Source organism: Aulonocara sp. 'chitande type north' Nkhata Bay, linkage group LG16 (genome assembly GCF_057382095.1).
Source record: "Aulonocara sp. 'chitande type north' Nkhata Bay isolate Kocher_YH1m ecotype deep benthic linkage group LG16, A_spYH_male_GT1.1, whole genome shotgun sequence".
NCBI lineage: Eukaryota > Metazoa > Chordata > Actinopteri > Cichliformes > Cichlidae > Aulonocara > Aulonocara sp. 'chitande type north' Nkhata Bay.
In genome coordinates, this window is record NC_141359.1 from 28472428 (window position 1) to 28484821 (window position 12394).

At 38.8% G+C, this 12394-nt stretch overlaps 1 protein-coding gene across 3 annotated transcripts in view; it reads left to right on the top strand.

Moving 5' to 3' along the window:
• Positions 1–12394, top strand: part of erbb4b (erb-b2 receptor tyrosine kinase 4b) — a 343575-nt gene that overhangs the window by 275565 nt on the left and 55616 nt on the right. For all 3 annotated transcript variants that reach the window (XM_086266927.1, XM_086266929.1, XM_086266928.1), the window contains exons 15-17: positions 3109–3263; positions 4382–4426; positions 8707–8839. In XM_086266927.1, coding sequence (XP_086123053.1) covers positions 3109–3263; positions 4382–4426; positions 8707–8839 — 333 coding nt within the window. The remainder of the gene's footprint in view (positions 1–3108; positions 3264–4381; positions 4427–8706; positions 8840–12394) is intronic.

Here is a 12394-nt window from a genome sequence, read left to right on the forward strand (position 1 = left end):
AGACTAATTTATATTTACAGCAGGATGCTTAGGTTGGAGCTTTAGTTGCCCCAATACCCCGTTGGACCAAACACCATTTGCTTGCTCTGTCACATAATTTAGCTTGTTGATGTGATGCCACAAGTGCATACACATACATACAAATATCCACGGGTGGGAAGACACTCAGAAAATCAAAGTGCCAAGCTCAACGCTAAAGCCAGCGAGAGCAGCAAGACTTTCACTTTGCATAATTATACTCACGGTGAGAACATTTTCGCACACACAGAAGCTATAAAGAGCACATGCAGAGGCATTAGTACATAGGCATCCATATAAAGTCTATGCAAAACACTACTTCTTGTTTTGATTTGACTGACAAAGCAATAATACACATAGAGACAGAAGGAAAGATATGGCTTTTCCTAAGAAAATTTATTTTTATGTGTCTTTCTTTCTCAGCTGCATTTGTCGTGCACAATGTTCAGTTCAGTGTAGTTTTATGCCAGACATTGTAAGATAAACATCTCACAATATTATACTGTGAAAGCCAGCGATTTCTTTTTGTGACAGTGGGAGCAAAAAAGAAAAAAAAACTTTTAAGAAGAGGAAACCTCTAACACATTCAGACTGAAGAAGGGTAGCCATCTGCCTCTAACTGCTAGGTTGAGGGAAAAGCAATAGAGAAAAGAAGAGCATAGAGAAACAATTAAGAACAAACAATATAATAATAAACATTTGGCGGATTAGTGGAGCCTGAAACAACAGGTCAGGAATATGAAGCTCAGGAAATTAACTTTGGAAGAAAATGAAGACGAAGGGAAAAAAGAACACACACTACAAAAGGGAAAAGCCACCAAGTTAATGACATGCAATAGTAGCGTACAAATGCATGGGCAGTTATAGAGACAAGAGTAGATGGCAGGTGCTCAGGTAATCATTGGAGGTCCTCTAGCAGCCTGTAGCTTACAGCAGCATAACTAAAGGATGGTTCAAAGGCAAGAACCCTAACTTAAAACTTCCTCAATAAGGAAAGTTTCGAGCTTAATCCAAAAAATGGTGAGAGTCTGCCTTCATGCACGCTGTAGCAGAATGTTCTGCCTCTAGATGTACTTTTTGGTAACTCTTGGAACTACAACTAAGCCTTCATTCTGTGAGTGAAGTGCTCTTTTTGGGTGTTGCACTATGAGGTCATTAAGATATGATGGAGCCTGGACTTTGAGGCCAGGGAAAGGGAAGATTTTAAAGGATCCAGTGGAGATCAGTTTAAATGAGAGAAATGTTAGCGTGCCCTGTCAGTGTCATAAATATGCTTGATGTCATCTGTATAGCAATGCATTGGAAATGCATTGTTTTCTGTGGAGCAAAGTTTCAACCTGTGTAACTTCATGACTAACTTTAATTTGTGTTGCAAAGAGTCCTTAAATAGTTCAGTTGGGATGGATTTTATTGTTGAAGTTGGCACATAGAATTTTGTGTCTGTGGGTCATTTTTTGTTATTTATTGTGTATATACAAGTAAGAAATCAGTGTTGCTTATGTGACTCAAAGCTATGGCGGTTTGTTTGCTTTCCAACCATTTGTGCTTATGTATGTATATAGTCTGTAAGTACGATGTTCTTTAGGCCTGCTGATGTTTCGAGGCCCGTCTGTGAGATTCTTTCACCTCTCTTCCTCTCCCTTCCTACCCCCTCCTTCGCCTATATTAGCTCCATAAATCCTGTTCTAGGCGGATTGTTATGGTCATTGTGTGTGCTGTGAGCGATGGTTATTATCTGCCTGCTCTGCTCACACAGCTTTATGATGCTCGTATGCTTTCTTCCTCTGCTCCCAGTTCTCTCTCTCTCTCTCTCTCTCACTATATCTTGTTCACCCTTACTCTCTCTGTAAATCTGAATGTCCATGTCCAGTCTCTCTCCTTCGCTTATTACTCCACAGCACTTCCTTTTTTTTTTTCTCATCTCTCCTCCACTCCACCAGTTCCACTTTCTGTCTTTTGCCGCTTGTTATCGCGTTTTCACTCTTAAGCTTCCACTGCTTCACAGATTTAAAAGAAAAATCATAAGTAACTAACAATAACCCACAGTTTGTTCAACCTGACAGATTTGTCCTTTGTGTCCGATCGTGGCTCAAGAGTTGGGAGTTCGCCTTGTAATCGGAAGGTTGCCGGTTCGAGCCCCAGCTTGGACAGCCTCGGTCGTTGTGTCCTTGGGCAAGACACTTCACCCGTTGCCTACTGGTGGTGGTCAGAGGGCCTGGTGGCGCCAGTGTCCGGCAGCCTCGCCTCTGTCAGTGCGCCCCAGGGTGGCTGTGGCTACAATGTAGCTGCCATCACCAGTGTGTGAATGGGTGGATGACTGGATATGTAAAGCGCTTTGGGGTCCTTAGGGACTAGAAAAGCGCTATATAAATACAGGCCATTTACCATTTACCATTTGTTAGGGAAAATGTTCTAAAACACTTCTTCAGTAAAGACTCAGAGAAGAGAAACACACAGAACTTCTTGCTAGCAAGGGCAGCCTCCACTCTAAGAGACTCCAGTGAGAGAACTGCCCCGGTCTTTATTTTATACTCCATTGAGCGTATGTGTGTGTATGTGTGTGTGTGGGGTCAGAGTGTGGCCCCATAAACAACAAGACAAGGTACGAGCTCTCATGCTCCCAGGACGTGGGGGTGCATTCCTGGGGTGCACACATCCTGTCACTACACAATTAATTATATGCTTCTAAGTATACATTTCCTAATACAAATAACTACAAACAGCATCCTACCATAAGCAAACTTATATCACTAAAAGATTATACTGACTACTAAATACAATTTTCCATTGACATCCTTCCTATTTGTTTAATGATATCAGAAAAATCAACAGTCTATACTTCCAGCAAAGGATGCTGACACTGAAACTGACACCTTACCAAGTGATAAAAAGCTGTCAAGAGGGAGTCAGACTTACCAGCGATAAAACTAATCATACTCTCATTTTACAAATCTAGCACATGTGACAAAATCAGTTTACAACAAGTTATGGTCCATACATGGTAAGTTTTCATGTAGGAAAATAAGGTTTTCACAATTAAACAAACAAAAAATAAATCAATAAAAATCCTTTTTTTTTCTTTTTACGAAGGGCCCAGAGCATTGTGTGAAATGCCTTCATTTCAAAGACGGTCCAAACTGTGTGGAAAAGTGTCCCGATGGCCTGCAAGGTGCCAACAGCTTCATCTTCAAGTACGCTGAAGCCAACAACGAATGCCACCCCTGCCATGCTAACTGCACCCAAGGGTAAGTGCAGACAGGAAAAGGACAAGTTCGAGATGTGGGGAGTAATCAGCTTAGAGTAACGTCGTCACAAGAAGTGGATTTGCACACCATTTGCCCCGCAAGCAGTTGCTACATCACTGTTTTATTTATTTTACCAAAGTGACTAGTTACTAACAGAATATTCATGCTATGTTTTCTCATGCTCATATTGCAAGCGAAATTTGACCTTCATATATTTAGCGGTTGAAAAGCACGTGCTCGCAAAGCTCTCGCCAGCCATAGTCTGCTATCATAAAATTACATCTTGCAAGACATGTGAGATAAATAGAGAAGTGAAGCAGAAAATGAACCTGAAGAGAAAAAAGAATGAAAGTAAGGGTAGTTAATACCCTGCCACTCTCCACTGCTCACTAGCCACTGATCGCTCAATGTAATATTCAACAAGGTTTGGAAAGACATCATTTTGTATTTAATTCCACCGGGAGTTTATGTCACTTCCCTGTGTGTTATTTCTCCTCTTGTGAGTGACAGCATCCAGCTCACTTAAGCATAACAATGTTGTCGTAAATGGAAAACACCAGGCTGACACTGTCACAGGTACAGCTTCATAAGCAGGGCCGGCTCTCAGAGCAGCAAAAAACCCAACAAGCTGATCGAGGGGGAGGGATATATATTCTGAGTGGGAGAGAGACAGAGCTGGAGGCTTCCAAACATTCAAAAGAGCTACTAAATTTCAGAGACAGTATATGTGACGTGTGATGCCACTGAAAGATTAACACAAGGCGACTGGTGAAACGTCCAACAGATTTGGTTAGTTTTCATTAGAAGTCAGTATAACTTTGTAATCTGTCACTCTAAAAGTAAACTCTTAGTGAGTTCTAAAGCAAGGCTAAAAATGGTAGCCAACAAGGCTTTTATTCACATTTGTGCCACACTTAAGGCAAAACGCGTTAATCATATAAAAGGTATCGTTGTTGTGTTGACATCTGCTCTACAATGAGCAAGCAAAAACATCTCTGACGGTCAACACTTTCTGGCTAATTTTGGCTGCCTGTGTGTTATGGTAACATTTTTATATATGCGATATTAATGTTTGAATAGGATAAAATACAGCATTTGTCCTGTATTTATTTACTAAGGTGCATTGGACCGAGACTTCAAGACTGCATCGGCTGGATGGACAGGTACAAAATTCCTTTTATTGGATCCCTCTATTATGTGCTTACGTACAAACGCACTTAAACAGAAGTACACACACGCACACACATAGAAGAACCGTACAGTAAGCAAAGTCTCTGATTAATGGATAGCTCTAAGGCCCCAAATCCCTGTGAGGTCCTTAATGCTTCTCTGTGCACGGTTGTGTGTGTGTGTGTGCCTGTTTGTTGATAAATTGATTGTGCTTTAGCATTTGTTCTGAAGCTGGGGGGAGAAAAGGCAAGAAAATGCTGCTCATAGTTTGCAGCAAATAGATTCAAGACTTCATAAGTGAAGCAGTTTGGAATCAAGTGGTGCTAAAAATTGTTGCGTGGCGTTTTGAGGGATGATTAAAAAAAGAGGCTGGTAGGCAAGAGGAACAGCCTGCAGTTCACTATTTTGCAATGGAGATTTCCAGCACATCAAAAAGAATACTATATACAAATTTCAGGTAAAAGGTAAATGTAATGAGATGACTATCAAAGTGGGTGTCAAAAAAAGTGAAACGAAAGAAGCTTTTACCGTCTTGCAGCACAGCGTACATTCACATAGAGATAATCACTGTAAAGGCATTTACTGTATATTCCGCCTAATACTGACCAATCAGTATTCAGTATCTTGAAGCTTCTACTGTAGCTCAAAAAAAACAAGTCATATCCTTCAAAAGACTAAATCTACAAGTGTGCTTCTGAAATAATATTTGGGAAACTGCCAGTAGGATGAATGGGGACTGCAGCAGATGGCTGAAAGTAACTATCAGCCGACCTTGTGAAGAGATCAGCTTTTATCAGATCTCTGATATCTCTGGCCAGGATGTAGCTGTAGCCACAGCTATCAGGTCTAGTTGCCTGCTCTGATGTGTCACACAAGTAGTAAATCTGTTAACTGTTAGATGTGTCATTTTTGAGCATAGCTGAAAGTGTCATGTCATTACACAAAGCCTTTTTTTTCCTTTTTTTTTTTTTTTTTACACAAAATCTTCTAATGGCAGTATTTCAGAAATTGCTGATCTACTGGGATTTTCCCACATAGCCATCTCTAGGGTTTATGGAGAAAAAAAAAGAAAAAGAAAAAAAATATGCAGCAGTTCTCTGGGTGAAATGCCTTGTTGATGCCAGAAGTTAGAGGAAAATAACTATACTTTTTCAAACTGACAAAAAGGCAAGAGTAAGTCAAATAACCATTTGTTACATCTGTGGTATGCAGAAGAGCCATTCCAAATGCACAGCATGTCAAACCTTGAAGCACATTGGCTAGAGCAGCAGAAGCCCTGACCAGGTGTCACTCCTGTCAGCTAAGAGCAGATAGGTGAGACTACATGTTGCATTGGCTCAATAAAATCATACAATAGAAGGAAAAAATCTTTCCTGGTTTGATGAATTTTGATTTCTGCGGCAATATTCAAAAAAAACTGAAAACATGGATCCATCCAGCCTTTTATTAACAGTTCTGGCTGCTGGTGGTGGTGTAATTTGATGAGGGATAAGGAGCCCACACTTAAGGGTCCTTAGTGCCAAATGAGCATCATTTAAACACCACAACCTATCTGAGTATTGTTTTCATGTCCATCCCTTTATGACCATAGAACATGCATCTTCCAATAGCTGCTTCACCAGAAAGCAGCAGACCATGCCACAAAGCTCACACCATCTCCGACTGGTTTCACACACAGCAGTGAGTTCTTAAAGGGCCTTGAAGTCACCAGATCTCAGTCCAGTACAGCACCTTTGTAGTGAACTGGGATTTTTGCATACATGAATGTATAGCTGACGTCAAATCTGTGAGGAGTGTTTCCATCGTTTTGTCGAAATGTTTCAAATCTAGATCTAGTTCTGAGGGCAGGAGATTCAACCCAGTGCTATCAAGTTTCTGCTGAGTGTGCAAAAGCCACCAAATTTGAGTGTATAGAATGAATTGCACATTAGCTGTTTATCCCAATGCCAAATGACATTTGTCATTGTGAGAAAAGCCTCATGTAGCTACTGCCAGTGCCATGCTGACGGTGTCTTTCACCATCAGTTTTCTTTTCATTCTATAACAATAAGACGTGCACAAAATTAACCGTGTGGCTTTCATTTCACACAAATTAGCTTCATTCCTCTGCTTTGAAATGTATCCATAGTGAAACTGCAGTGCGTAAGTTAATGAAATCAAACATAATATTTACATTTACCACTCTCTCTTAAACTTTTCTGTTTAAGAACTTTATTGATATTTTGTGGAGAAAAACACAAAAAAACCATTGCTGTCTAGCTGAGAGTTAGATGAGAAGATCGATACCACTTTCATAACTGCCCATTAAATATGGAGGTAACACCAAGAGATAGATAACAGCATAAAGATGAGAAATGGGGAGAACAATTAGTCTAGATTATTTTCCAAAATAGTCTACCAGCACCTCTAAAGCTCACTAATCATCTCGTTATACCATATCTCATTTGTTTAATCCATATAAAACCCAGATTGTAGAAGCAGTGCAGGGCTTCACAGGCATTATATGCTGGTGCATTTCACCCCCGGGTGCACTGAATTTACTAGCTGCCTAATCATTTCATTGTGGCAGCAAGAAACCAGTGTTGCTATCTTTGTATATACATATCACATGTAAATAATAAAGTAAGTGTGTTGCATCTGCAGATATTAGTAAGCCTCAAAAATAAGGTAAACATCACCTGGTTGTAGCTTCAGAGCAATTTTAAAATGGCCTCAATCTCTTCTTTCCGAGAAACAAACCTGTGTATGTTGGCAACGATCAAGCTGTTTCACCAAAGAATCGTGATGATGCCATGGAGTCACCAGGGCATTTTATAATTATCCAAAGTCTTTAGTGGACAATCTAAAGAACCACAGGTTTTATATATCTAGAGTATTTTTTTTCTCCTTCACTGTTGGTTCCAAGACACAGATTGGGGTAAAATTAAGACTAGGATAACATATAGTGTGATGCCACCACAACAGCTCCAGTCACAAATCATAGGATAAAGTTGATCAAGTTGACTCAAGTTAATTGTGATTCAGTGATAGTGCTAAGAGGATAAATAGACACCAGAAAAAGCCCCGATCACAGCATAGCCACAACACTCGGTCATTGCAGCGATCAAATGTTCAGGCTGTGCCATTCTTTTGGTGCACAGCAGTGCTTATGGCCTTATTACATCTTGTATTGAAACTTTCAGTCACCATAAGAAGAGTAACTCTTGCATACTGCACTAATGCCCAAACACCAGAGTCACTAAATGGGTACAACCATAATTTCTGACCCTAGTTATGTACTTGTGTCTTTTTGATAGCTCTAAATACAAATGTAACAATCTGTAATTTAGTCACTGTGCTATTGAAGCACTTATGAATAATGAAGTCTATAGGACTGAAACATTAAACCCTCCTTGAAAGTCACTTGCAATCTTTTTACAAAATCTGAATCAATTGTGCCTGCTCAACATTTTTAGAAATTCAGTGGAGCATGCTAGGATAATAATTGCATAACTATACAATAATGTGTTGCACCTTTTCTGCTTTTTTCCCTTTAATTTGACACCTGTCTCTATCTAAAGTAAGGTAATAGTGCCCGCGTGTCTTCATTGGTTAGACCCCCTTTCTTTTAACCATCACATGTATAGAGATTTCCCCTGTGCAGCCACAGACTGTGATGACAGAGAGATAAAGCATTCTTCATTTCCCATGAACAGGGCTGAATGTGATATCATTTTATAGAGGTGTATCCTTGAAGTCCGTAATATACAACCCCGAATAACATCCTTATTTTGATTATGAATGGTTCTTCCGATAGATCAAATAAACCAGCCATGGCCGAGTATATCAGAAAGCCAACTCGGACAGTTTGAGGTGCATATCAGTAAAAATATTGAGATTCTTCATTTCAAGTGACAGCATCAGCGTGGTTCTGAGGATTCTCTTTGAAGATTATTTCCATGTTTTTGATCTCAGCCCCGATTTTAATGAGAGGGCATGGAGGGATATTTGTTACCACATGAAGCTTAGTGGGAAAATACACAAAAACCGAAGGTGAAGAGGTTTTTAAGGGATCGGCCACATGGATATATATTGTAGAAACATGTTATGTGTGTTAATCTTTGTGCTTATATTAGCCCGATGTTTGCTTGATGTATTTTTAGTTTAGTTTGTGCTTGTGTGTGATCTTCTTTACTGATACCCAGTAACATTCTTCCTTTTCTGTAATTTCATTGCATGCCCTTTGTTCTTTATGTATTTTCTTCCCTTTCCTTCTCCAATGTCTTTTCTTCAGAACCCCTCTGATTGCAGCAGGCGTAATCGGAGGACTCTTCATGGTGGTGATCATGGTACTCAGTGTAGCAGTGTCTGTGCGACGGAAGAACATTAAGAAAAAGAGGGCCCTTCGCCGCTTCCTGGAGACAGAGGTAAACAGGAAAGTGGATTAAGTTTAAAAAAAAAAGCTGATGTTCCAGCGAGAAAGAGCATGCTGTTTGTTGCACTGAAAGATAATCAGAAACTAAGGACATAGGTTAAGTTACCTTGGCCCAAATTATGCTAAATGTTTTGTGTCAACAGAGATCTTATAGTATACGCCTCTAAAATTGGATCCCATTAGCGCAAATAACTCTGCCATAGTTTTAAAGAACTAAAAGTAAAATTTATTACTTTAATCTTGGCTCTGTTTCTCGTATTTGTTTCCCTCTAATATGCCATGGTACTGTTATGCCTGGAGAAGATTACATAATCAAATTACAGGCTACATTGCAATTGGATTTATCAGTAAATAAGTACACCTGATTTTGTCCCCAAATCAACACGTTATCACAAACCATCCTTCCAGACTTTGAGGAGAGGTTACAGTAAAATGACCTATTCAGAAGAAAACAACAAATGTCAATAAATAAAGAAGGATGGATATATCTTTGTTCACCAGGAAGTGCAAAATAGACAAATGAAAGTTTATTGCTGTCTACATCACCCCTACTGCTACACCTTTCACTATAGTGAGCTTGTTGTATTTAATTTTGGAAATGTAGGCCATTATTTATTAAAATGCGTAGATTTTCCTTGTAAATGTATTCATTCATTTCAAAGTTGATTGGAATTTTGCCTCTTACGTACCAGTGTTTGGTTCATTAGTTAGTTTGTTTCCTCCTCTCAGACTCATTAATTCACAATCACAGAGCAAATGGATGAAAATGGTCTTTTGTGGAATCACAAGATATTTGTTTTGCTTTTGAAACGTATTACACATTGCTCATTATTTTAAAAAATGTAATGCACTATGTTACTTAATTAGTCTCCACAGAAAATACATTACTTTTGGAATACTTTTAATATGGCCTAAGATAAATTGTCACATAATTACCATTTAAGACTATAAACCTATCTAACAAATGTCTCCATCATAATGAACACACATGTACAATGTGTCATTTTGTGCAATAAAAGTGTTTTGTTGTGTTTTAAAGAAAGCCTTCATAATGCCACCGTTGTTACTACAATGCAGTTCATGACATTACTTTGTTATGTCAAAATGCGTAGACATAGGAAATATATATGGATGTGACGTTTTCCTTTGTATGTGCTTGCAGGCCTGTGCTTGTGCAAAATATGAGAAAAACAAGACTGAAAAAAGCAAAAAGAAATAAAATAGAGACTGACTGGTGGATTCTAAATAACTATTGCAGAACTGTAGAAAGTTTTAGAAACTCTGACGACTCGGGTTTGAATATCCTACAGTGCATTATAGGGGCACTTCTTTTAGGAAGAGCTAAGGGAGTATACCATTAGAAGAGGCAAAAGTACTCTTTCTTTATCTAAAAAAACCAGAAGAGTACTTCATCTAATGTACTTATGTGTCCACACTGAGAATAAGGTCTCATTTCAGTGCTTTCTCTCTATTCAGGGCACAAGTATCAGTGAAGAGTCTTGAAAAAGAAATAGCATTAAGATGATAAATTATTATACTTCTTTTATACCCGTTCATATATGGGCCACCCTTAAACTGCCACTATTTCTTGAGTACTTACATTAGTCTCTTTTTAGTAGTCATACATAAATCCAGGCACTATTTTAATATATTACAGAGCCTTTCTTGTTACATGTCATTTATTTAATAAAAAATACTGTATTTATGGCCCAATAATTGTATTAGATGCTCCAAAAGTAGAGGAGCAGAGAAGGAAATGGGAAATCTTTTTTTGTCTTTGAAACCATCCTGTCTTCATTTGTTTCTGGGCTGCAAAAAAAAAGAAGATAATTTTTCCTTAATTTTTAGTATTTACATTCAATTATGCATTTTATGTAATTGCAGGGAAAGTCTTATATTGCAGGTTCATTGATTAATAGTCATTTGCTTAAAATAAAGTCTGAAACTAGTTAGTTTTCAGGCACTGCGCATCAGTTTCTGTCATGGTACTGGGTCGTGTGACCCCGTGTTTGAGTTTTAGGTATTTTTGTATTCATTTTCGATCCAGTTAATTTCTAGGTTGCTAGTTAGTCCTTATTTTTTAGTTGTTTCTGTCATCTCCCCCTGTACTTAGTCTCCCTGGTTCCTGCGTCTACGTGTCATGTTTCTTGTCTATGCGGTTATGTTAAGTTCATGTCTATGTCTCCATGTTTCCTGTTTTATTTTGGAAGAGTCTGGTGTTCTTTGTTCATTGTAGTTAGTGTTACTCTCCTCTGTATTGTCATTATGTTTCATTCTAGTCAGCTGTGTTCTCATGTGTCTCCACTTCCCCTGATCACCTTATGTGTGTATTTAAGTCCTCAGTCTTCCTTTGTTCGTCGTCGTGTCGTCTGTGTTATCTCCCCTACCCCTTGTCATAGTTTCCCAGCCATAGTTTGTATATTGTTTAGTCATAGTCTAAATTCTCAGTAAGAGTCATAGTTTCCTAGTCTATGTTCAGGTTTTCCCTCAGTTACTTTGTTGTTGTTTTTTCCGTGAGTTTTCAGCCCTAAATAAAGGCTCGCTTTTTGTTAAGTTCAGTTTCGTCTCCTCGCCTCTGTCTGCTCTTGGGTCCTCAACTCACTCCATACGGTCTGCCCTCGCAGACCATGACAGTTTCCCCCTCATCCTATCACTATATAACAAATAATTTTAGACTTGTTAAAAGAAAATGTTGATGGACTATAAATCTAATCAGATCAGTCTGCACGTGAAATGTTTGTCTAATGGTTTTAATGTCATTTTGCCCAGCTCACCACTTTAATAGAATAGCAACATATAAACTTCTTAAAACAATGAAGCAACACTTGAGCAATTTAATTTAGATTTTTGGTATGATTTTGAATTGCACTTTAGATTCCACTAACCGTTGTTTTCAACAAATTACATTATTTTACTTACTGAATTTGAGTGCAATATTGCGGCAGGATCCCTTTGTTACAATAAGACAATTCACAGGGGTTTTTTTTGCTCTTAGATATTCCACAATCACCTGTTAGTGGAATTATTTTAGAGTGGAAGCATTTAGGAACTGCAGCAACTCAACCACAAAATTGAAGACCACATAAAGTTACAGAGAAGGGTCGCTGAGTGCTGAGGTGTGTTGTGTGTAAAGGTTGCCATGGCTCTGATGATTCAATAATTGCACAGTGGCAAATAACATCAACACAAACACCGTGCACCGAGAGCTCCATGGCATGGTTTCCATGGACCTTGGTCCTCCAGTAGATGTAATGTGTAGGTGACTCAGTATTTTTGCACATATAGTGTATGTTAACTTAAATATTTCATTCATCAAGATCTGATATGTGGTGTTAATATTTTGATCAGTATATTTCAGGCAGCACTTGCTTCAGTTTCAGAAATGCAGTGTAGAGAGAGAAGGTGGATAGCTACATTTGCTGCTGTTCGGCTGCTACACAGCCTCAACATCTTCAGCACCACTAATGCTGGACAGCTCCCAGCACAGTGGAAATAGCATAGAGCTTTGCCTTTGTGTGTGTACGGTTAGATCATTTTAAAGACGTCT